Below are 27,376 nucleotides of genomic sequence, written 5' to 3' on the forward strand. Positions count from 1 at the left end.
TAAACTAATCATAGATTGGAAGCAGAGAAATCATTGTTATAGCTGTATGATCCCTTCTGAAGGAAAAGGAAATTAGTTAGGAACTGGAAGGTAAGAATAGGAGGGGAAAAGATTTCAGCTCATAGGTTCTAAATTCTGCAGGCTAAAAGGAATGATGATTGGTTCATACCCATAAATTCAATCCCAAGATGCTCTGCCAATGCAGAAAGTTGACAAAAAAAAGAAAGAAAGGGAAAAAAGTTTCAGAAAAGAGCAATACACTGCACTCCAAAACACATTACACATGACTATTAACGGCTCTCTGGGCGTGCACATTGAACAGGACAAATGGTGGGTGGTTAAGGAAGCAGTGCTCAGGTACGCCTCCGTGAGTCCACATAGGGAACTTCTCTTTTTAAAGAGGTGTGCAAATACCAGCACACCCTGTCTTTATTAACCCTTAAAAGACCTTACTGAGGGAGAAGTTGTACAGCTGAACTATCCTCTATGGTACTTAATCCTCTGGGAACAGAAATACAGTATTTCTAATGAAAAATTTAAAAAGGCATTCGGTATTATTTCATTCCTCTCTTGAAAAGGCAGAAGCAAAGTGCCAGGGAGGTGATTTTGTTTTTTAATCCAAAGGCACACGGTGGCAGAGCCAGGAGTAGAAGCCAAGAGTATTGGAATTTGGTCTGAAATTTTTATTGTGTTGGATTCACAGTTTTCCAAGTTTGGACAGTCACGCTCTACACATTTCTTGTTGTTTGGTTATAAAAAACAAAAGCAAAAAAACAAACAAACAAAAAAACCCCATCTCCTTTTCTGCTCCTAACCTTTCACTTTCTCCACCACTTACATAATGTTTCATTTACAGAAAGCAACAAACGCTTCTGCCCAAAAAGCCAGAGAGGGAATTGGGATTGGGGCACAGATCTGGCTTCCAGATTTTCCCAGTAACTCCTCTGTGGCATTGAACAACCCTCAATGCCTCATTTTCCCAAAGAGTTAAAAAAAAAAAGAGGAGTCTGCAGGAAGGATCCAATTCTTGAGGTCCTTAGTTAATGTCAATGTAGGACTCCCTCAAATAACAACCAATTCGGTGGGCACTCCACAGTGCCGAGCTCCGCCGCCCTGATGAGGGCACATGGCTCAGAGGTGTTGCAGGGCTGCCTCGGAGGGGGCTCAAAGGCGCAAGCTCACAGCCCACAGTCCTGGCAGATGTGTCCCTGGAGGCTCTCGGATGTCAGGACTAGCAGAACCTACAGCCTCCAGTGAAGAAATGGGGAACATGAGACAATTAAAAATAAACCCCTAAAACCTCCAGAAATGATAATTTCCATTCTTGAAGGAAAAAATTGTGAATGAGTTTCATCAGGTGGAACCCGTTAGGATTCCTGGCTTGCCCGCATGTGGTGGAGAGGCATGTGGAAAGGAAGGGCGGAATGAAAATGGAGATTCAGGGTCTCAATCCCTGACTGCAGAGATACCACGGTGGTCCAAAAAATAGGACACGGCACCTCTTGAGTTGGAAAACATGCAGTTGAGGGGGTAGTTCTTGTACAGAAACATCAGTTTGGGCATGGACAAATCACTTCAAGTACAGAGCAGAAAATCCAAGGGTGCTGGCTTGTCCCGGTTCTAGATCCTGCCTCTGCCATTGATCTGTGCAGTGACTTTGGACCAATTAACTTCTCACTGACAAAATCTTAGGATCCTCACACGTGTCACAGGGAGACACGGTGGAATAAAGGAGCCATGAAATATGGCGGCCAACAGCGAAAGGGTTAAGAGCTCAGAAAACCGACCTATCTGGAGAACTACCTTGGGCCACTTAATTGCATGGAAGTTTATTTTTAACTAATTAATGGCCAGGAAAACTCTGAAAGCTTCTGGGGTATACCCAAGAATTTAGACTTTGAAAACTTTCCACCTCTTAAGGAAATGAAGCTTCCAGATTAAAAAAGAAATCAAAAAGTACATCAAGTAACAATAATGCAGAATAGTTCAGTCTGCCCTGGGTCAAGGGTATTCAGGCAAATAACCTAAACTTTTCATAAATTAAAAGCCAGAGGATTTAGGATTAAATCGGTTGCACAAGGTTCACAGTAAAATCACAATTTATTCCAATCCAAATAAGCTTCACTTGTTTCTGTGTGACACTCATTTTGACAAAGTGGCGGCCTCCCCGACCCTCTGCTCCCTTTATATAAACTTTGGGGACATCAAGTACAAGAATTCATTTTCCAAGGAAGTGATAATAAATTTTCTTACACATTTCCTTGAAGATGTGACTCAGTTTTTCTCCCTAGAATCCCTTCCATCTTATGCCTTTTCCTCCTACCGGTCAGTAATAATTTAAGGGTTAAAATCAAGAGAGATCGACAGAAACTTTTTCCAGAGAATCATTATTCCATGCCTACATGAACACTGCTAATGATCTATATTAGTTGCGTAGAAAGCTTGGTTAAGTCTTCAATAAAATTAGTAGCATGCCCATGCATACATATTACTGCATTTACAGTTTTATAGGTAAGTCTGTGAGCCTAACTATAATTTCATTTCATGGGAAGTCATTCGTATCAGGCAGCTCCAATTTCAAATAATTCAAAGGGAAATTGGTACTTAAAATTGGAATCTCTTCTGGCCACAAGCCCTAACAAGGAAACAAGCAGAGGAAACATGCATCAGTCATTCTCAATGTGGAGCAGATACTGCTCTAATTTATTCTTGCTATTGGTGGCTACATTCCTTTCATGGTGAGTCAAGAAAAGCGGGATACACAAATAATTTTAATTTTACTTTTTGAAAAGGTTATTACTTTCTATCTGTTCTATTTAATCTAATGTTGTCTTAGGCTCGTTATGTATCATACGCTTCCTATTGCACTTCTGTCTAGCCACTACATTTTTCAAATTAAATTAATAATTCAAAACCACAAAGGTTACTGTAAACAATTGTTTCCTTTTCTACATGTGATTTCCTGCTGTGCAGTAAGCAATCTAAAAAATTAATTTAAATCTAAGAGTCTGCAGAAACTAAGAAATATGGACTCACTAATCCTTTGCTTTAGGAATTTATAATTGTTTGAAGAGAACTGATTAACCCGTAGGCTAATTTAAATTCTCAATTGCATCAGAGAAAAGAACAGTAAGACACCTTTTTCTAAACCAAAATTTATCTGTGTGTGCATTTTGTGGTTTCTGTTAAAATATGATGACATTCGGGATTGTACTCTTTAATATCTTGGGCCTCCTTATACAAATAATATCAAAGACATAGGTAGAGTCCTGACTCGCTTCAGCCCTGAGACTTCTTAAGGAGGGCTGTCAAGGCCAGTGCTAAATGGGACCAATTTACTATCTGACTTTGAGTTTTTGACTTACCTTTACAAATGTAGGTACATTTTCCCCCACATATACAAATCCGTATTGCCACTGAACCTTTTGAAATGTAATAGGAGACTCTCTTCGCTCCCAAGTTTCCCCGTGCACATGAGCACACTCTCCGACACAAACGCAATAAAGTCTCACTAACACTCAGCTGGGCTTTGTGACAGTTTGTCATGGATTGTGCCTTTCTTTATTCTACTGTCAGCAAGATACACATGTTGGATAAGTAAATGAATAGCTTCAGAGCATCTAGAAATCAACACAAGTCATTTATGCACTAGGAACCTCTGATTCAAAATTATGTTCAAGGATATCTGTTTGGTTTACTCATTCCAACAATACGCTTGAAAGTTCTAAAATTGTAGTCTTTAAGAATATTCTGTAATTTGGGCTATTTGATAACTACTTCCTATTATATTTTAGTTATGCATACTTGCCCCATACTACCTCTACTAAAGCTGTGAATGCTTTTTTATTCTGTCCAATAAGTCTATAAATCTGTTATGAACTGTCGGTACTCCCCCCCCCCCAACATACCCCACAGTGATGAACACAGTCCTTTAAAGAAGGAATTCTGTGTCAAGATAGGTCAAATTTGAAGCTGACTAACCTTGACAACATTTTCTTAGAAAGTATTCCAAATATGTTTTATTTTGAGGCAAATGGCTGCCTTCAAGAAAGCCCTATAAAATATATATTTGTTCTTTCCTTTCGTACTTTAAACTTGTTTTTACAAATCGATAAATGCCCACAGGATACTCTGGCCAGAAAAACTGCATCAAATCCTAATAATGTAAGTTATGCATTAATAAGCATTTTAAAAAGTGTACCTTTTTTAGAATGCCATACTTCGATTGGAAAATGTAGTTTGGTAAAGTTGAAAAAAATGTTTCTCTCCGCAGCTTTTCTTTTAAAATTTATATATGTGTTTCAGACATTCTGAACACAATTAAGTTTTTAATCGTTACCACTGTGGTGACATTTTTTATTCATCATGCACATGACATTGCTACTTGAACAGAGTTCTTAAAGCAGCACAATTTATTTTCCTGCCTTCTCTATAGGGATTTGCATTGCATTGCGTTGAGAACTTAAGGCATTGGGGTTAGGAAATTAACTTTGGGCAAGACAATTTTGGAAAGCAATTTCTGAAAGGTGTTTCTTGAATTTCTAGCTCTGAGTTGGCATCGATGCCTGGCCATTTACAGCTTCTGTTCAGAAATGTGCTTCCTATCAATCTTTGTTACCTCTGAGTAAATAGGAACGCTGCCTTCCTGGATATCTTCCAGCAGTGCGATCGAAAGCTTACTGAAGAATTTATTTAAGGAATCACACTCTGATTGGATAGTGGCTATTTGGAAATATCTTAGGAAAAATGATCTAAAATAGAAGTTGAAAACATTTTCTCTGGTTACTACTGTCAGACCTAAACTGCATCATTATTTGGGGGGAAATAGCTTCATTTTTTAAAAAATGCTTTTCTCTAGATAGGGGCCTAACACAGGCTCCAGGGCACAATAGAACTCTACATAACACCAAAAATTTAAGTGTAATACAAATGTTCGGAATTTTCACAAAATTCTAAAATATGATGCTGTTGTTACTTACACAGGCACGTAATCTGCTAAATCTGTGGTACTTGAATACAAACTGATTTCTAAAAGGAATTGCTCTACTATAATGAGTAAAATTCTATTACTTCAGTTTTTACTTTGCATCTTACCTACCTTTAAGAAGATTAATCTATAGCTATGGGGAGAAAAATCCTGTCCACTAAATGTGTATTATTTAAAGACTTGTGGATAAAGGGAAGACTGTGTTTGAAAATTCAGCAAATGCCAATTTACTAATTTTTCCAAACAGAAAGGTGCCTAGGACATAGCCTTCGATATGCTGCCTATGTAAATACACAGAAAGCACCACTTCTCTAAATAAATGATTGAATATTATGGATGTGATCTCCCCATTCGTATAGGAAATTAATTTTTCCATGAAATTTATTCTTCCATGAGTGTTAACAGGAGGAGCAGAATCTTACTCTTTGCATGCATGCAAGTAAAGGGAAATCTGATTCTTTTAAGGTCCCCCAATGACTTGCTCATATCACTGTTTCTTGTGTTACATGACTTTATACCGATAAGCCGTGTGAAATATTTTTCAGGTTCAGCAACTGACAATCCAAATCAGGGGTTGATAAATCCAGCCCACTGCCTCCTTTTGTAAATGAAGTTTTATTTTATTTTATTAAGTTCAATTTAGCCACTGTATAGTACATAGTTAGTTTCTGATGCCATGTTCAATGATTCATTAGTTGTGTAAATAAAGTTTTAATAGTGCACAGCTATGCTCATCAGTTCACATGCTGTCTCCAGGGGCTTTTGTGCTGAGCTGGCAGAATTAGTGGTTTGTGCGGGTGATGTTATCACCTGCAAAACCTGAAGTCTTCACTATCTGATCTTTCACAGGAAAAAAGAACTGTCGATCTCTGATCTCAAAGGATAACTACATGGACTCCACCTTAAATATAATCCTTCCAAAAGCTCCAGAAAGAAAAGCAATAGCTCAGTTCACAACAGCAGGACAAATTACATAATTTAGTTATCCATGCAAATTATATACATGTGAATTGGGTCGTTTAGGAATGTTCAAAAGCTCATGAAGCCACTGAGACCCATCAAAATGTCCCAGTTCTGCATTTAAAAATATCTATCTAGAGGTAAAGTACTATATTTCAAAGTCAATAATATTTTTACAAAACCTGTTTGTTCCTAAAATTATCACTGACACTAGCATAAAGGAATGCTAACATAAATGATTGTTTAAACTAGTCCTGAATCACCTGTTTCCTAAGCAACATAAGGAGAAGCCAGGCTATCTCATTTGCTGTGCCATGTTTGTTTGTAATTTTCCTACTCAGTGCCTTTTTAAATACCTAAATGCAAACTGTTAATGAAGAGAAACATCTGAACTCTTTTTAGTATGTTTATTTGATATAAATAACACATTCTGAGCCAAAGTTAACTTACCATCATTTCAAGTGCATACTGATTACAGCTTAGCAGCATCCTTTTCAGGACATTGCCGTTTTTTATAAAGAAGATGGACTATTTAGCGGAATGATTTTATTTTACCAATAAAAGTGAGACTTTTAAATGCCTTTATTGTGATTGCACTGTGGGATAATGACTATCGTCTTGGATCACATTATTCAGTTTTAATTTCAGAAGCATCCGGAGCCTCACACACCTATTAGTATCTCAGAGCCAACTAGTGACGAACAGAGGAAGTAATACAATCGCTTGTGTTAATGTTCTCATGCGACAGGCAGAGGCAAGTCAAGGTTAGACCTGGTAAAACGCATCTAGTTCTAGGTGAGATCTGAGGGGAGATGCAGCAACAAGAAAGCGGCACCGACTGATCATGCTCCTACTCAGGCAGAGACAGAAAGGGAGTGGACGTACTGTAGAAGCTGGCCATTACGTAGTTTTGGCAGCGATCACCAGTAAACTCATTTGGGCACCTGAGAGAAGAAACAAAAAACAATGGTAGAAAAAACAGAGAAAAAGAGAAGAGGTGAATACACGCTAGAAAGAAGCTCCTTCAGTGTCATTTGACTGAACTTGGTGAGTTCACCCTCAGGAACTGAGTCTTTGTCCTAACCATGGTTTCCAGACTCTGGCATTTCCTCCAAAGGACTCAAGACTGGGACAAACTGCGGTCCTCGGGTCTGTAGGGCGAAAAGATGGCGGCATCTTAAGGGTCAGTTTTCTTTCAAAGGGACTCACCTACTATGAACTCGGAGGTTTTCTTTGAGTCCGTTTTCCATCTGAGGGCTTTGGTCAAAGGTGTTGGAAGGAAACTTTTTTTTTTTTTGCCTGCCTGTCATGGTTGCCAGCCTTGCTGGCCATGTTGGTTGTCATTTACCTCGATGGTCTTTGGAGTCCACGCTGGGAGAGAGTGAAACGAGCTCGTGCTGAAGGAGTTTACGCCCCGAGTGCTTAAACCATTGTTAGGACAAAAGGAATCAGATACCACTGAACTGTAAAACCACCAAGTGGTAGTAATTGTTGCTGTAGTTTGGGGGAGAGAGCAAATTTCAGATTATTTTAACATACTTTCTTGGTTTTGGACTTTCATGGGCACATTCTCAGTACATCTTGCTCCAGTGAATCCAGGTTGGCACCTAGAGGGCAAAAATGTGATAAGCAACAGAACGCTACAGACACTGAATTTTCAGACTGGCAATTTTCCTCCTAGGGAATATGGAGATTCCTACAGTGACCTGGTGACTGAACAACATAAAGGAAAGGAAAAGAACACATTTTTAAAAACCATGTTTCATGACAACTCTGGGGCACATATTTTGGTTGTGGTTTGCTTTGGTCTTCCTAAGGACAGCTGACTGAAATTGAACTTGAGGGAGGATGAAAAGTCGAGCAGGGCTGGCAAGGCCTGGGCCACTAAGTCACCTTCCTTTTTTGCATTTCCTTATTTGCCACTGGGCACGGACTCCTACACCTTGTTAAAACGCTGGTTTTGGTAAGGACTTCCACGGTTCCATCCATGATCTTTTATTATTTAAATGATCCTGAGCGTTTCTGTCTCTTTACACTCAGTTCTGTACAGTCATGCCTACTTTTATGTTCGTTCAATCATCCCCCTACAATAGAAGTCAAGCGCTTACATACTCTCGTGATTACGGACAAGAACAACTATATTCCCTGTTTTCTTAAAGGTACTACAAATTAGGTCTCATTTTTAATACCCCATAACAGAAAGAGGTAGATAATTGATTAGCAGACATTTCTCTTCACCCATGGATCCAAAATCAAGGGCAAATCCATTTTTAAAATTTAGATGGTTACTCTTCTCTAGTCGTACTGTAGAGGTCACTTTGTATCTAAGGTGAAACTGTCTTTCCATGGTGTAAAAATTTTCATTTTACTCAACATTCCTTCACCCACATCGTTTATAAGGTGGTGATGTGGGGATGTGCCTAACTTTGGAAGTCCTTTCTAGGTGTTCTTTTTGTTGCTGTTATACCAGTAACTAAAGCATTTCATACTGGAGTCACTGTACCCAATAACATGCTCTAGTAAACAGGACCATCAAAAAGGTTCTAGCAAGCGAACTCATAGATGCCTGACACCTGTAGCTGTGATTACTATTAATAGTTGAGCTATACCATAACCACCATGCAAAGCACCTAATAAAATGTAGCTGTGACCTCACACCCCTTGTGATTTACACATGACCCTGTCTTCTCCAGAGTAAATAAGAATAAACACTATTTTTTTGGCATCAAAGAAATGTGAATAAACTATTCATTATTACAAGTATAAGGGTGATATTTTTCATTCCCCTTAAAACTACATTCAATGCCAAAAAAAAATTACCAAGTGATTTGGTATATCTAACTTCCCCTATTTCAAGAAGAATGGCCTATAAGATAAAATACAAGCACTTCTTGAGTCTTAGTCCCATGAGTTCTTGTGCAAACATAAAGTGTCATTATGATTATTAGTGTATTATCAATAAACTTAACGACAAACATCTTGTATTGAAATAGCTCTTTTCAACCCTTGAAAACATTTTTATATTATTAAACTGGTTATTTTTGGTTAGAATATGTTTGCAGCAGTGAATAGAGGAACATCTACCTAGAGAAATCCAGAAATAAGATCGTAGTCTGTGAGGCCGGGCCATTTTTTATACAGATGGCATTAGACATGCTTCAGTAAGAATTTCTTCACAGATATATGAGAAAAATACATGGAAACCTGTTTCCCATAGAACTTATTTCACATAATGACTTCTGAAATATACAGAGTTTTGTTTGTGTATTTGTTTCTAAACCAGGGCTACAAATCCACCTGGGCATACCCTACAGTAAGGAGGTAATCCAGAATTAAGGATATATTCCGTAATGACCATTTCATCTTACCTGTTTGCATTCTTGATAAAAATTAGAATTCTCATGATGATCACACAATAATCCACTCGTTCCATACAATGAACATGGTAGAAGACATGTGAACACTGTGTGTGTGGCAGGCGATGTGGGGAAGAACCATTGAGTGAGGTAAGAAGTGCACTGATTCAAGGATCATGAAATTAACATAGCTGAAGAATGGTAAGTCCCTTAAGGAATGCATTTATTAGAAAATTGTCATTTATGCATCTTGGATGCCAGTTTTGAGGTGAGAAGGCACAGAACAACTAGGTGAAGCAGATCAAAAAATCTTACCCAGACAATTTTCTCATTAGTCTGAACTTCTAAAATGACGTTTCTTAGGAAACTGGCATTATGGCATGGTGGTTTATCTCCATCATAAGATGACATAGACTCTTTGGTATAGTTACACCAGACCTGCTGAAGGTTTGCCAATCTTTTTTGGGCTCTTTTTTGATCCCAGTCGTATCTGAACCGAAACGATCCTTATGCAAATGTTTGCCTTCACTCCAATAAATTTTTTTAGGGTAAAGCCTTATTATTATTCAAAGTGTGGTTCATGGACCAATATTGTCAGCATCTCCTGGCATCTTATTAATACAAATGCAGAATCTTGGGCCCCCTGTTCATAACTACTGAATAAGAATCTGCATTTTAATAAGATTCCTAAGAGATCTGTATGTACCTTCAAGTTCAAGGTGTCAGGGACCCTGACCTTGGAAGATGGAGACGGGGTTCCTTCTATCCTGTCACCACAGTTAACTATCTTGCTGCTTGGTCGCGGGCAATCCCTTTGACTTCATCAGGCCTCAGTGTTCCTCAGTGATAAGATGAAGGGACTTAACTGATTTATCAAAGGCTCCTTTCACCACCAAGGTTCCAGGAATCAATGCTCATCCTAACACGCTGACGGCCTTTCTTCGGAATGTGCTACGCGTGGGAGAGGACTCCAGGACTTTTAAAAAACAATTTTGATAGGATGGATTTTTAAGACCTTCATGAAGGGAAAATGAATTGCAAATACCCATTCCTAAAGCAATTCCAATGTCCAGCAACAGTCATTATGGAACTTTAAAAAAAATTTTTTTTCATTGTTCCTAAATTCATGGTTTATGCACCACACCCAGTGCTTCTTGGGGGCATCTGGAGTTGTTGCCAAATCAAAATGATAGAAGCATAGACTGAGTTTCTTTGTAAGCAACCTGCGGTCTGCAGCCACGTGTAAGAGAAAGCAGATGGAAATGGAAGCTCGTCTGATCTCTAAGCTCTGATTAACTTCTGCGGAATTCCTTCTGAAAGACTGGCTTCTGACATATTTCTAAATTAGCATTCTACATGACGCATCTGACGGATCACTCTCTTTGGACATAAGAGTATGGTAAATTTAATCTGATTGTGAACAATATGCTTTGGCACGAGTCCGGGCAAATTCCAAGAATTTTATTTCTTAGAAGAATCTGTCTGAATAATAATCAAGCCTCTATCGTAGCCTCAAATATGTACAAATAAATGTATCTACCCGAAACCATTTGTTTCATTGATCAGAGTAGAAGATGAATATTATTTTTATTTTTTTGTTTTAGTATTTGCTCTTAAAATGACAATTTTTATTCCACACTTGAGCTTAAGGAGATGAAAATCCACAGTTTTGTCTGAACTTAAGTATCACCTCTTCCAACTGACCCTGCCTGACCTCCATTTCCCCATCTCCTGCTTCCACACCCTGAATGATGATTCCCTCTTGTGCTCCGTGCTGCACCCTGTCCCAATCTCTTCTGCTGTCCTTGCCTGTTTGGGTTGGGATTCTCTGTAGTGAGGACAGTGGCCATATCTTAATCATTCTGTATCTCTAATTTTAACAGTGCCTACCTTGTCAAAAGCTCTCATAAAATGTTTGTTAAACCAAGCCTAAGATAGTATCAGAATGCAGTGTCCAATAAAGAACTGTTATCAGGGGCGCCTGGGTGGCTCAGTGGGTTGAGCCTCTGCCTTCTGCTCAGGTCATGATCCCAGGGTCCTGGGATCGAGTCCCGAATCGGCTTCTCTGCTCAGCTGGGAGCCTGCTTCCCTCTCTCTCTGCCTGTCTCTCTGCCTACTTGTGATCTCTGTCTGTCAAATAAATAAATAAAAGCCTAAAAAAAAGAACTATATCAAAGAGACTTTCATATAGTCAACTGATTTGCCAAGTGCAGGTCAATATTGAACATCTGGCTTTTGTTCTTATAGTTGATGACTGATGACTCTCCTCTATTGACTCCTAAATAATTATTTTTAATAGCAGCTCCCAACGCCCCCCTCACAGACTCACTCCCTTAAATAGAAACCTTTAACATTGTGTTTGGAATTTGGAAAAGACCCTATAACTCTTGAATAATGGTATTCCTTCAAAATGAAATCTTTTTACTGAAATGCCAGTTTACCTAGGCTTCGATAATGTAGTGCCATCTAGTAAGCAAGCCTTGAACACAGTATTGATAAAACAAAAACTTTTTAACAATAACCTTAATACTTGGTGACTGTCCTGATATGCTTAAGGTGTAATCAATCATACATGCATGTATTTTGAGAATTGATTTAGTGCTTGGTAAAGTTTTGATATTCGGATTGAATATGATTTCCCATTTATTGGTGGAGCAGCTGGACATATTCAGATACCTATAGATCCCCAAGAAACTTCTAGTTATTTACCACTGGCTAATTTTATAAGCTGTTTTATAAATTTATGGTCCATTTTTAAACCATCTTTAGACACCCTTTATTTCTTGGTTTCATGAATTTTCATCAGGCCCTCCCAAATTGGGCAGGAAAAGGGAAACAGGGTCTTTCTCTCTCACCTCCTCCCTCCTGGTCATCATCCTACAATGAGATATCCTGAGAGTTAAAAAAAAAATACCTTGCCTCAAAAAGAAAAGTGCCTGTTGTGTTTTCGCTCTACCTTGACACTAGTTGTGGTATTTCCTTCATATTGTATAACCTCTGAGATAATTTCTTTGGTGTGTAATGCTTACAAATATCAACTGATGGAAATGCCAACAGATTCATCTTAAGGAATCTCAATGAGTTTAAGTGTTAGATGGGGAGGGCCTTTTGCTCTCATTCTGTGTAAGCTTGGAGTTGGCAGTGTCTACACTGGCTTAAATAGTGATGGTCTGTTTTTCTACAGTATCGCATTGCAAGTGCTGAATTTTCTCACCTCCTTCCCCGGCGCAGCATTCTGGCTAGACCTCGCCCACTCATGGCTTGACTATCTGCGTTGTAGATCCCTCTTTCCCAAATGTATTGTTACTATTAGTCTGTGCTTCCCCCGCGATGAACCTCATTCTGTTATCTGCCTTTAAGTGCAATTTCTTGAGGTTTGTACATGCTTTTCTAATTTGTGTTTCAGTGTTCTTTACGGCATCATCTGCAAAAGATATTTATTTCCTCAAGGGAAGGCCTTCTTCAATGTCATTAAAGAAAATATTAAATATAAAATGTTTCAGTAACATTTCCTTCAGATCCAACCCTGTACACCTCCCCGATACTGTTCAGCGAGCACGCATCACCACTTTTCCTGTTTTTATTATGACCCGGGGACTCGTTCTCAAGCCAGGAGATCGTGGTGTATATAGATTGGCCATGCTGGATTCATGCGTAGATTGAGGAAAACAAAAAATCTGAGTTGTCCTGGATCTCTGGTGTTGTTTCTTAATGTCTAAGACATACAGCCCCAATAATGAGGGTGGCAGTGTTTATGAATTAGCCTGTCCTGTCTGAACCTTGGTGCCCTTCCCAGAGCTCTGTTTGTACAGCTTGTTCTGAAATGCTCATCTGTAGACTCAAGCTCTAGCCATTGTTTACTCGACATGATGTATCTCGGTGAGTCTGGGTTCAAACAGTTTCATCAGATATGGGATCACTCTGCATCCCATACATCTCCATGTCACTGGGACTCGAGGACATACTGAGTGCTGCTTTGTGGTCTGGCCTTCCTCCCTGGAGGATGTCCTCCTCCTCCGTCACGTCCAATAGTCCAGAGACTCAGAACTTGACAGTTCTATCTACTCCGCCAGCCTTGTTTTATGGCGAAACAGCTAAATGTTCGCTTTTTACTGAAATAATCCAATAGGAACATTTCAAAGTTGTGTTGTGTTTTAAATCAGCTATTGGCTTCTCAAGGCAAGGGCTGTGTATTCTTCCCCCCCACCCCCCCCTGCCAAGAGACACCACCTCGGACTAGTCGGGATCCCCCAGGAGACATTCCCTTACCTTCCTAAACATCCATCACAGCACTCGGCACACCACCATTTGTAGCTAAATTAATTACTTGAAATATGTTTGCTACTCTCCATAGCCTGCACACTCCATGAGGGCAGAGCCCAGCATGGCTTTTGTTCAGTATTGAGGTTAAGTGTGAGCAAACAGCCTGCCTCATAGAAGGAGATTCATAAATATGTGGCCGCCTAGCTGATTTTAGGAGAAACAAGGAAGCGAACTCTTAAGATCACCTCATCCGTGCACCTGATTTTAGGCAAAAGTTCACTGAAATTGTTAGAAATAAAAACAAGAGAATTTCCTTCAAGATGCCTTAGTGAAAGTCACAATGAGTTAATAATGACCTAGTAAGCACAAGGCAGGAGTCTCAACGCAGGAGAGACAAGGAAGGAAGAGAAGATGTGGTCCTCTCGGGAGTACATCTAAGCCTCCAGAGTCGCGCCCACTCTGCCTCACGAATGCTTCTCCATCAGTTAAACATTACAACTTTGAAGAACAGAGAAGTGCTACAGGCAAGTGTCACACCCATTGGGAAGAATGAACTCTTTCAGGGCGGGAGTAAGAGTAACAGCAGTCTTTTTATGGACTTGAGGCTCTGACTCTCTCTCTCTCTCTCTCTCTCTCTCTCTCTATATATATATATATATATATATTCTCTCCATGGTAATTTAAATTTGTCCTGGGAAAAAGTAGTTACTATTTTTTATATATATTTTATACATATATATATGTATAAAATATACATATATAGGGCCATATATATATATATAAAAGGAATACAGGGACCCCTGGGTGACTCAGTTGGTTGGACGACTGCCTTCGGCTCAGGTCATGATCCTGGAGTCCCGGGATCGAGTCCCGCATAGGGCTCCCAGCTCCACGGGGAGTCTGCTTCTCCCTCTGACTTTCTCCTTGCTCATGCTCTCTCTCACTGTCTCTCTCTCAAATAAATAAATAAAATCTTAAAAAAAAAAAAAGGAATATATATATATATATATATATATATATATATTCCTTTTATCTATTCCAAATTTCTCCCTCTACAGCCATGGTAATGAGGCCACAGGGCACAACCAGGAATTTGAGCCATCATCCCCTTGTTTAATTGTGCTAATCCAGCTATTAAAAAGTGTTATAAACATCATCATTGTCATTTTTATGCCAGGGTTTTATAAAACTTTAACCTTAGCTAGTGTCTCTGATTTTGTCGCCCCACTTTATCTCGTTCCTAAATTTCTCTGGCCTGTATGGAAGTCTGTCTTCCCTAAACCTCTGCTCCATGTTTATTGTGTCAGTCTCCTGCTCCAGAAGTTACGAATACTCCCTACTAGCTCCCACCGTGTCCAAGGTCATCTGCCTGGCCTTTGGAGCTCATACATTGGTCCTTGTGTCTAAGTTGGTTTCTTTTGTTTTGTTTTTGTGTCTGTTCTGCGTCCCAGAATACAGTTGCTGGTCTAGCTATGCAAGTTACTGCGTCTTGCAGAAAAGCTTGCTGTAGCCTCAGTGCATGCCTGGTATATGGAAAAGCCTCCGTAAGTGATAGCTATGTTTACAGAATCTTCTTCAAGTCATTCCCGTCTTTTCTTTTCCTTCTTTTAATTTTCATTACCATAATAATCAGCCTTGCACCCCTTGGGATATAATCTTTCTAATTGGTTTACTATTTTAGCTACTTCATTTTTCTAAACACACTAACTTCCCAGGGACCAGAGACCATGCCTTCCATTTTCTCTGTGTTTTAAAAAATGCCTGACATAGAAATAGTTGTTCTAGGGGCGCCTGGGTGGCTCAGTGAGTTAAAGCCTCTGCCTTTGGCTTGGGTCATGATCCCAGGGTCCTGGGATCGAGCCCCGCATCGGGCTCTCTGCTCAGCAGAGAGCCTGCTTCCTCCTCTCTCTCTGCCTGCCTCTCCACGTACTTGTGATCGCTGCCTGTCAAATAAATAAATAAAATCTTAAAAAAAAAAAAAAAGAAATAGTTGTTCTATAAACAAATGTTTACGGTTTCATTTATTGAGTTTATTATAACATATTTGTTGTGACTTTATCTCCTCCAGTTATGTGTATTTTTATAGGCCTTTATATATACTACACAGCTTCATAAAAATGATATAAAATCATAAGCTCACGTTTAAAGGCAACTCCCATCTTCCCAAGTTTTGTGTTTGTTTCTGTTTTTTATTTTTGCTTATAAGGAAGATAATGGTCAGAGATATGAAATGATTTGTCAAATGCAAAGTTATAAAGGTACCTACCTGGCAGCCCTACCAAACCAAGTAAAACTGTTAATGATAAGTAAAATGAAGAAATAGTTTTTTTTTTTAAACATGCTACCATAGTCTGTTAAGACAGGTGTATGGATTTATCTAACGTCTACAGAGAAAATGTAATACTACCATTTACTTTTTATTATAAGGAAAAAAAATCTTGCTTCCCAGAGTTAGAAATACTTTAGCAGAAATGAATTCATTTAATTTCATGGACTCCCTGGGAAGAAATTTGGAGAACATATTAACTCTATGCTATGCATCAAGACATCATCCAGAGAGCTAAGTGAAAGGGCTCAAGACTAGTCACCAAAATTGGTGGTTAAGACTCTAATCCCCTCACGGGAAAGCCACATCTGTCCATGGGACAACATAATGGGTTTATAAATATGGTCTGGTATAAAATCATTTTTAGATTAAAAAAAAATAATAAAAAAAAAAATCACATCGGGGCACCTGGGTGGCTCAGTGGGTTAAAGCCTCTGCCTTCGGCTCAGGTCATGATCCCAGGGTCCTGGGATTGAGCCCCATGTTGGACTCGCTGCTTGGCAAGGAGCCTGCCTCCCCCCCTCTCTCTGCCTGCCTCTCTGCCTACTTGTGATCTCTGTCAAATAAATAAATAAAATCTTTAAAAAAAAATCACATCAACATCTTCCAAAATAGTTCTCTACTGAAACTATTCAGAAGAATTGATATACAAGAACAAGGGGAAAAGCAAAAAGGGAAATCTGGACATTATTTCAAATTGTCTTGTTTCTTTGAATCATGCGATCACACAGGGCATCAAATGGTGAACGATGGAATGACTGTTCTCCGGTCTTTATGTGGTCTGCAATAGTGACTACTTTTTCCCCAGGATGAATTTAAATTACTATGGAGAGAAGAGTAATATAAAAGATGAGAACCACTGCTGAAATTCCCATACAGTCCCCAGGCGGATGTCCCAAATAACCAGCAAACCTCTCCTCAGAGAAGTGTTTAACTGTTACTTGGTTAATCCATTTGGAACACCTTGTTCTAAGTGGAGAGACAAAAGAGATCTGCTGTACAGTCTTCTGCTTCAACGCCCAAGAAGACAACAGTGGATTAGTGACCACAGAGACTTGGAAACTTTCATGCTTGTGGTGTTTCTGAGTCATGGGATAAAGCTGATTTTGAACGATGTAGCTCATGCTTCAGCAAAATGTTCTGCTTTTACAGATGGACCATATGGAAACTATGAACTGGCTTTGTAACAGGACCATGATGAGCCAATGCAGCATTTTTTTAATGTTTTCTGTCTCTATTCATGTGGTCCAATGAACAGTATACCATCAAAAGACATGGTCTATTATTTGTTTTAATTCTGAGTAGTGATTTTTTTTTTTAATGTTAAAGATGTTTTTAATACAAGGATTAAAAAAAAAAAACCACTTTCATTCAATAAAAAAGGCCTGAAATATTCTGGATGTTAAATATATTTTAATTCTTCCCTCAAGGTTCTGGCCTTCTTTGATGCTTCAATAAAGACATGGTCCAAAAGGGTAAATAAAACAGTCATCAAAATCATAGGTATCCAAGATTTTCTAATAAGATCCAGTGATAAGTTTTTTAAAACTTTTCTGAGAGATTATAATTACCAAAAAACCCAAAAACAAACAACACAAAAAACCCCACCAACCCAACCCAATAAAATTATGATGTCAATTTGCTGAGAAGTGGAAGACAAGCATAACCCACTAGACAATTAGTTTGAGAGCTAAAAGTGTTCATTCATGGTTTGCTGCTTTAATATTTATTAGATGAATAACCCACATTTCACTTCAAGATTAAAAATATAGCAAGTATTTTTTTCTGGATTGGGCTTAAAATTTAATGAAAAACTGGAGGGTGAAAAAAATTACAGCTGTTGGCACAATACCAAAATGGAACAAATGAACAGCACTTATGTGATTGCATGTTTTGTGTAGGACATGGGAGGGCTGCAGAATATAGCTGAAATTAATATGTGGAAAATCACTGCACTGGTTCCTTAGAGGTATTCAGAAACTATCATATGCACTCATGCAGCTTGTAAATCTTTGCAAAGGCTATGATGAAAAATGATCGTGTTTCATTACTATAATTAAAATATAGTAGTCTCAGATGCTTTTGTCAAGAAGTAATCGCATGAGACATAGATAATCTGGGTGCCGTTGTTTAAAAAAGAGGAGAATTTACGGACCTATAATTTCATTTTTTTTCCCGAAGAGATTTATTAAAACATAATTAGGTGGTTTGCCCAAGATTAGGACAGAATAACAAAATTTCCCCCATGTGATAAATGAGCCTTCTAATGTACAGATTATAATTCTCAGCTTTTGTTTGTTTCTATTTTGATCAGAGTAAACCTTGGAAGAGATTATAAAATTTCTTCATCCCAGTTCAATATGATAAATATGGGGGAGTGCCGTGTTTGTTTGTATTGTGTTCACAGCAAGCTGGCAGAACCAAAGACCAAAACTGACCAACTTCTATTCTTTACTATAGATATGTCAATTTTGATATACCTGTGATCAAAAAGTGAATCTCTAGGATTACTGTTAAACCAATAAATACTCATTGTCACAGGAAATAATCTGGACCCGGAAGAAATAATTTTCTACATGCTCTTTCATTTTCATCTTGCTTTGAAATTTTGAAAAGGCCCTTTACCTGTGAGTTTTATCTTGGTTTAAGGCTATAACCTATCTCTATGAAAGAGATGTTTAGTAACAGATTAGATGTCTATTCCTGTGATTCTTGTTAAGTTGGCTGTCTTCATTGATAGAATCAGCTACCCAACTACCAAAACTTGTCTTCTCTTAGAACTGCATCTGCTCTTTTATAAAAAGAGCTTTAAAAAATGCTTTTGAGGGCAAAAAAGTGATTGCAGGAGGTACTTTTTCATGAGTACTTAGTACCTGAGGTCCCACAAGACTCCTTACAGAGAGCCCTTGTCTAGAACAGCACAGGGCGTGGCAAAACATTCTCTCCAAAATGGTACTTTTTGTTTGATGTTATGATTTAAAACATACTACTTTAATGATGTCCCTTGTAACTTATAAAAAAAATAAAAGGTTTTCTTAGAATTGGCACATCAATTTTGTATACTACTTATATGACGTAAAGGGGAGATGGCCTTCTCATTTCTTGTGCCCCCCCCCCCCCCCCCCATTTTGCTATTTGCTCTGTTAGCCAAGTTCTGTCTCTGACAAACTTGCCTTTCCTTGTCCCCAGGTAAACCACAAGCTCATGTTCTGGAGTAGGAGGTGGTTTTTATGACGCCATGTTTTTTTCCCTCCTTTATGATAATCACAGCTACTTTAGAACAATGAGACATAGCCATCGGGCAACCGCAAAATAAATAGGTGTTTTTCACCATTTCAGTGAGACGTCAGACTTTTTTTTTTTTTTTTTAACCACGTCACATTATATGCGTTCATGTCCCACTCACAGCTTGAGTATGAAGAGAAGCCTTAAAGGGCATGCCACAATAAACACGTGGTTTTAATAAGACCTAATTTTAACTGCAAGGCTTAAATACTGAATGTAGTGGTAATATCATTGTTTCGTTCGGCCTGTTAAGAAAGAATGACTGTGATCCTTCCTAATGGTGCATCAACTCCTTCAGGTCACTGGAAAGAGCTCCAGTCTAAATATATCTCAAACAACGGTAGTGCAGGAAAGAACACTCTTGCCTTCTACACGCAATGACGGTCCACACACTAAAAGCATTTCCAAACACGCAATTTAGGTTTGCTGTTTTTTTTTCCCCCCTATTAGTGAGATCAACCTAAGTTCCATTTTTAGAATAGCTGTAAACCAATAAGCTAATGCCAAGTGTAACAGATGCATAGGTAAAGAACCTTCTGCCCTTCTGCTGCTTTTAGCTCTTCATTTTGGAGATGGTCACTGGGTTAAAAAGGCACATAATCTTACAACCTCATTCATACGCTGCACGGAGAAGGAGGTTTTGTAAGTTCTAGGCCTCTATGATATTTGCACATCTCTTCTAGGTACCAGTGAGGAAAACCACGGGGAAAGCAACTTTATAAATATAAAGGCACAAAGAAAACTGAAAAAAGCAAAAAAACAGTTCCGGATGTAACAAAGGAGATGACAAATGGTGTGAACTTTTCAAAAACACTCTACAAATAAAACAGCATTATTCAACAGGATGCAACAAAATCGGGCAAAGAAGCAACAAGACATCATGAGACGTGGAGTCATCTGAAAGAAGCGGTAACGGACATAAGCCACACAGAGGATTTCTTTTCTTACTTGCACAAGTATCTTGAGGGGTTTGAAAGGTCTTTCACCATGAAGCACTCGCCTCCATTCACACAGAAAGTTTTCTCCTTCTCTGCACACTTTACAAGATGGCTTGTCCCGGTTGTAGATGTTGACGTAGCTGGATAGAAGATAAAGAAGGGGAAGGTTTACATGTGTCTTTCCCTCTTCGCAACAGCCTTTACTTGTACATCCTCTTCAAAGCAAGAGTTCACAGAAGGTGCAGCAGACTTCGCTACACTTTCAGGTTTAATAAACAACAGCAAACAAGTGAAGTACTTTCTGGGTGTAATTAAATGGAATAAAATTATCAAAGGGTAAGCATAGTTAGTTACTTTAATTAGAATGAAATAGGAAAAAGGCTCAACATTTTTTATAACCAGTATTTTATCTTCTAAGGAAGTTGGAAAAGAGAAGACCTATGGCCAGTAAGTAAAATCAATTTTTCAGGAAGGCTCAAATATAATGATATAAAGTCATGTCAGTGCAATTCGAGTTTAATGTCACTTTTGAATGGCAACGACTTATTTTGGAAATTACGTTTTATGTGTATATTTGACCTTACAGTTTTTAGATCTATATATATTATATAGATATCCATATATATAGAGAGAGATACAGATATCTGTATCTATATCTGTATCTATATCTATATATATGGCAAAGAAGAACACAGAGTGGCTTATTTGTTCCTAATAAAAAAATATATATCAGTTGAATATATATTAACATACAGAATAGGAGTCATTCTATTCAAAATTTCTATTCTACTGCAAAGAACACTGTTGAATGTTTGACTGCCACCATACTTTTGAGGAAATGGAAAGAGTCTAATAACTGTTGCAAAAGTAGAACAGCATGACAGAATTCATCCATTTTGAATTAGGAGGAGACACTGATCTTAATTTTGGTTTACAACTACAATAAGCTTGATATCCACTCGTCAAACCTCAGGTATGTGAGAGCAAATTGAAAAGACGGTTCCACCATCAGGCACACGGATTAAATAAAGCCAAAGCATTCGGTCCTGAGACTCAAGGGCACTTCATACCCGAACTTCTCCTGGCTTGCACCCTTGCAAACACTGTAAACAGTGCTCAGTCTCAACCCAAAACGTCTAACTTACATCATGTTCATGACCAATACTATCAGGATGAGAAGCAAAAGCATTATGGTAAGCCCACAAAAATCCCATGGACTTTTTCATGAAAAAGAAAAAAAATATACATGTATCTTTAGATGAAAACTATTCCTTGGCTACGGACTCATTCTTAGGGATTTTTAATTCCTGGACTTTCTTCTCAATTTCTATTTCACTACTTGCATGTGAAACTCAGATGTCCTTTTTTACTTTTATTTGACCTCTCGTGTATTTTTTTTCCCCCATTTTCTTTGGCTTTTCTTCTTCATTTCCTTCTTAAGTCCCCATTTTGTTCTGTTTCACTTTTGGCTTCTCCAATTCCGGTTTCGACAGAAATACTCAGGGTGTGATTACTCAGTTTCCGAATTACGTAAGGCCTTTCTTGCCTGGCATTCTCCCATCTAGGGCATGTTTTGGGGCCATTCATGACTCTCAGCATGGCTTTCAGGGGTAACGGCAAAGACGAATCAGACTGAGTTGCACTCTGGAGACAGGTCTGGTTGGAATCCCAACTTCTACTAGCTTTGGGTCTTTGAGCACATCACTTAGCCACCCAGAATGCAATTTTCCCATCTTGAAAACAATGGTAATGGTACTCCTGCAGGATTTTTGTAGGGATCAGACATAATGTAGGTAAGGGAACTGGCACAAGCCTGGCACTCAATGAGCAGTGGCAGGTGTGATTACTAGGCAAGTAGGGAAGGAACTTAGTTAATCAGAAAAGAATCTTGACGATGGAAATCTGAGGATTTCAAGGTTGCACGTTACTCTTGAATCATTATTATGAATAATGGAGAACTAGGTTGATTTTTTTATTACTCCAAAGAAAAGTCCTTTCAAAATGTATTTCAAGGTATCCTTCAGAGATCTACAAACCAAAGCAAATGAACTTAAGGAGAGGAGGAAGAGAGGTGAGTTCACATTGTCTTATCGGTACACTCTCACCTCTTTGTCTGGTAGAGCGCAATGTAATCGGCATCATTTCGTTTCATAAAATCATGGAGTAGACATTTCTAGCCACCCCATGACCTGTCATTTGAATCCAGTATTAGATCTTCATGTGAAAAACTTGGGTGCTGTGTATTAATATTTCCATCCACAGTAATTGCTTTTAAAAGATGATGAGGAGGAAATCTGCCTTAAATGTTAAAAGTTTTGTGCTTAAGACTCTTAAGTGCTGACAGGATACTGTGGGATGAGGAATTGGGCCAGGTTCCCTTGCTGCCCCAGGTGTCCGTGCAGAGCGGACCACCTGCTATGCGCTGTCACCAGTCATTCCCCCAGAAAAACTCTGGTCCTCCAGCAGACCCCAGTGGTCTCGGAATCCCTGACAGGTTGCCGAGCAGCAGACATTGCACCAGGCTCTTCCAGAACAAATCCTGAGGCTTTTCCTAAAAACAATGAAACCCCCATTCCCAAGAGCAGACACTCCATACACATTATAAAACTAACAATAAAGATTCACAGTGATAGAAGCAACAGACAGATACATCATATCTATTCCTTGGACTTTAAGATAAGTGAGATTGATAACTGTGTGCTGAAACTGGAAATAATGCCCCCAGCCCCTTGGAAGGAAAAATAAAACAAGATGAAAACAGAGAGGAAGGCAAACCATAAGAGACTCTCTAACTCTAGGGAACAAACGAGGGTTGTGGGAGGGACGTGGGTGGGGGGATGGGGTCACTGGATGATGGGCCTTAAGGGGGGGCATGTGATGTGATGAGCACTGAGTATTAGACGCAACTGATGAATCACTAAAGTCTACCCCTGAAACTCATAGTACAGTGTATGTTAACCAAATTGAATTTAAATAAAAAATTAAAAAGAAAGGAAATAATCCTTCCTTTTTTTTGGCTTTTAAAAATATCTCCCCCTGAAACGATGATCCTTTTCATGCTATCCAGCAGCACCAAGTTACGACACATTCATTTGAAAAATTCTTAGATCATCACCTAAGGCTAACAAGGGGGGATCTGATGATTAAATGATTCTTGGAGGAAATTCAGTAGCAACTATCTTATACGATCATAGACCATTGGGCTTATTAGCACTTCTATCCTTGAGCTGCAGCAAGAACAGAAATGATTGTGGAATTGGAAAGCAGTAATGAACTCCCAGGTGAGGCTAAGCGTCAGCCGACTGGGTACAGCTGTTCTGAACCAACAGCCAAACGCAGGAATAAGTTGTAATTGTCAAAAGAATCTGGGATGGAGATGCTGATACATGAACCCTTCAGATTTTTGCCAGGTTTCCTTTTATCCTCCTTATTTCAATGCAGGGCACAGTCGATCTTAAGCACATTATAAATTTTGCAGTGAAACCCTTCCTCCTTGGCTTACACATGCTGTATTGCTAAGTCAGTTTCCATTTAGGAGTTCTGCCAGAAATTAATGAAACAGAGCAGGTTCTTAGACCTAGCTATGGAAATGATATTCTTTCTGGGGAAGCTGGGAGGACTTTATCAGAGGTGGAGCTAAAGATTGCGCAGGTAGATTGTGTTTCGATATATAAAAGTTGACCCTCACAGTTGTCCTAGGAAGCAGGTGAAGTAGATCCCACTCATTTGGTACTTAATAAACCCAGCTTCTCACCACTTCGTGACTAGTTTGTCACCTTCTCGTAAGTTGCTAAATGAACAGCAATTAGGAATACTGCGAAATATGAACCCACTACCTTTATGCTTGCCATTTATATGAATACTGTATCCCAAACACACTTTCCCCGAGATGTGAGCACCTACCATATTACAAGGAAGAATGTATAAATAAAGCAGGAACTTGTTACCAGACAATGAAACACTCTGGAGTGTTTCACTCTTGACCCGGTCTCTCCTGGCACATAGGTCAGGACTAATGACCACGCCTGGAGAGGCTGGACAGTTCTTTGACTTAGCCAATGATTTGGAGACCAACATCACCATTCAGACTCCCCAAATCCTGCCCCACACAGTCGGGCTCCCTTCTTTCCTCCCTCTCTTCCATTCTTCCTTCCTCCCCTCTACAATTCTTTAATGATTGCCTATTACGTGCAAGACATGAAGATGACAACTAGAGTTACAGGGGTTAAAAACTGTAAGACTGTGAACAATTCTTCCTAAAAGGAGACCATATTTATAGATAAAATGTAGTGAAATGAGTACTGGAGTTAGCTAAGAAGATTCAGGTCCAAAGCTCAATTTTACCCATTACTCTCATCCAGCTAAACTGCCTCAGTAAATTCTGCTACAAAATGTGCTGTCACAGGGTTGTTGGGAAGTGTGATAAAATATTTTGTCAGCACACAAATATATGATACTGCTACTATTACCAGTGGTATAAAGGTGGAACAAAGAAAAGCAAAAAACACGTCTGTTCAGAGTCAGGAATTACAAATAATCAAGCCTCAAGTGTTCTTAGATATTATTCTTCTACAAATTATGAAGAGAGATTGTCTAATTTGGAAAAGGTAATCATTGCATGATTACAAAGCATGAAGTACATATAAATAGTCTACTCTATTTTAACTGTATTAAAACCTCTTCTTAATAACTAATAACCACTAAATTTGCCTGTATGTTAAATTGAAGAATAATCTGAGTTAAAAGAACACGGTCTTCAATGTGTGATTATTTTCAACTTCCAAGACGCATGCAATTCTTTAATATTTCTGACCAAAGTTCCAAGTTACTGACTCAAGTGTAGTTGTAATATTGTAATTATAACAGTTTCAAACTATAAGATATAGAAAAATTGTGCGATGTTCATACTGTATAGGACATAGTATAAGCTGTTTATAACGGAACATTTTGGAAGCCACACATTACTGCACACTTTTATAAATACGCTGTAAAAATCTGAGGAGTAATGAAGTGTTCTCTGTTCATCACTAAATACTTTCCCACAGAATCACACAGTATTTCCTGTAGAATGCCAGGAGCTTTCTGCTCAAGGCTGGCTGAAAAGAAAACAATTCTGGAAAGGATGGCTTACTTTCTTGCTTCCTTTAAGTGGTGTTTTCTTTATCAGCAAAGTAGACAGCACTAACAGAGCAGGGCCATTACACAAATGCAAATTGCTGATAAGAAGCTACTCTATTCTTCTTTGACAATTAGCAGGGATTAGCACAAGTGTATGCTATTTACCCCAAGGAGCAATCATTAGACCCTGTCCTACCTGAGTGAAGGAGTCCTTCCTAGCAGTTTTTAGGACAATTCTTAACAATTTCCTTGCAGAAAAATTTAACGATATCTATGCAGTTTTCTAAGTGAAACAGATACATTTTAACAATGTGTATATTCAAATACGAAACTGTCAATCACTACATTACAGGTTTGATTTTCATTTTCTTTCTTTTTAAAACATTATCTGTGATATCTTTAATGTTTCTGTGTTTAGAAATCTGCATGCTTTTGTGCTCTTTGAACTCCCAGTTAAAAGGAAAAAAATCTGAAATTATTACTGTAAGGACCTATTTAGCCAGAGCGCTTCCATCCGTTAAACAATAACCTTGTTGTTTAACCCTTAAACTGTCCCTCCCCCCTTCGCCCAGGGGACTTACTTAAAAACAAGTCCCAGAAACCAGCCCCAGGTAACAAAGCCCAAATACAAGGGTGGGTTGGGCCAGGTGGGGACATCTGATCAGTTGGGGGGGAGGGTTGCGTACTGTCTCCCTAGTTACCAAGGAGTGGGCCCCACCCTTTGGAAGCCTTTTGACCAAGGTGATAGGCTAATTCAAATATCTACTCGGGTAAATTGTAATTCAATTGGTTACCTAGCATGACTGAGCAGCTTTCTCTGTGTGTTACAATTTCATTGGCCACCTGTGCGTGGCTAGGCCCAACCACAAGGGCTTTGCCCTTAAAAGCTATTCTGTGAAGCAGAGAGAGGTTGCCCTCTCTGTAAGAGGTGCGGCCCTGAACGTTCAGGTCTGATTCTTGATGCCTGGCGCGGAATAAAGCTTTGCTTAACCTTTGCTTTATATCAGTCTCGCTCCTTTAATCATGGACCCATTATTGGGGGAACCTAACAATTACTATTCTTGTTCGGAATACAGCTCTTTGCAATTAAGTGTGAGAAGCACACTGAACTCTCATGGGGGTGAGGGGGTGAGAGGGAGGCGGTGGGGTGGCGTGGGGAAGAATGCTTATGTGACTCCTGAAAGGAAAGCTCTGGAACAGAAGCTGATCAGGAAGTACTGGGCCATCTCATGTAGCTTCTGTTGATAACTAGGGAAGGAAGGGGGAGTCATTAGCTTTCCAAAGGAAAAGTCCAGAGCCTGACTCAGAAGTCCTGAAGCACTGTCATTCTGGGCTGGCCAGTTTTTCTGAATAAGTAATTCAATCCTCCGCTGAATGGCAAATAAACCGTTGAAGAGGAAAAAATGACAAGAGGTGGTAAAAAACAAAACAACAGAAAAGCCCAACCCTATGCTGGCTTGTGGTTTTCCCAGGGGAATACAGTGATTTAAAGTAGCATACCATTTCCTTGGCCTCTCCTTTACTGAACTCTGCTGAATAACAAAAAGGGAAGCCAGAGAAGCAGCATCATGAGACCATAAATGAAACCGGAACTTTCTAAACTAGAATTAGGGCATCTTACTTCATGGACCCACAAACTTGGCTGATAAGCTAGAAGTGTTAGAGGCTCTCAGACTACCCACAAGGTAACAGTTTATCCGAAGAACAAGTTGGCATCAAGGGCCAATGGAAATTAATTGGTATAAGTGATGAACTTGGGCTTTTGCATCATTTAAACACACCTAAGAATGGTGGAGAAGAAACAACGTTAGTATATCTTTTAATCTATTCCATATTTAAAAAGAGAAAAAACATCATCTCAAAAGAATAGTTCTATGACCATAGAAATTTAATAAAATTTCTGTAGCAAAGAACTCAGGGGTGCACAGGGAAAGGCTGCCCAAAGGTCACACAAGTGAATTAGGAAATGCTTGCTAAATGTATATTGTATATTGCTAATGTATATTGTAGCTTGAGTAGGTTAAGAAGACTGCCTTTAATTCCTCTCTGTCTTACAAGCTCTCTGAGCAGATCCTATTATTTCTTCCTTCTTCAGCAGAATGAAAAGTGACCTTTGGGTGTTTCTCCTCATAAAACAAAATTA

At 39.0% G+C, this 27,376-nt stretch overlaps 1 protein-coding gene across 12 annotated transcripts in view; it reads right to left on the reverse strand.

The window, feature by feature from the left end:
- Positions 1-27,376, reverse strand: part of NRG1 (neuregulin 1) — a 228,141-nt gene that overhangs the window by 22,090 nt on the left and 178,675 nt on the right. For 4 of the 12 annotated variants that reach the window (XM_059156382.1, XM_059156379.1, XM_059156385.1 and 1 more), the window contains 3 exons: positions 20,126-20,255; positions 6,833-6,891; positions 170-193 (listed from right to left, as the gene is read on the reverse strand). In XM_059156382.1, the coding sequence (XP_059012365.1) occupies positions 170-193; positions 6,833-6,891; positions 20,126-20,255 (213 nt within the window). Of the gene's footprint in view, positions 1-169; positions 194-6,832; positions 6,892-7,486; positions 7,555-20,125; positions 20,256-27,376 lie in introns of all 12 variants that reach the window. The other 8 variants (XM_059156384.1, XM_059156381.1, XM_059156389.1 and 5 more) reach the window with 2 other exon arrangements.

Source organism: Mustela lutreola, chromosome 18, assembly GCF_030435805.1.
Source record: "Mustela lutreola isolate mMusLut2 chromosome 18, mMusLut2.pri, whole genome shotgun sequence".
NCBI classification, from domain to species: domain Eukaryota; kingdom Metazoa; phylum Chordata; class Mammalia; order Carnivora; family Mustelidae; genus Mustela; species Mustela lutreola.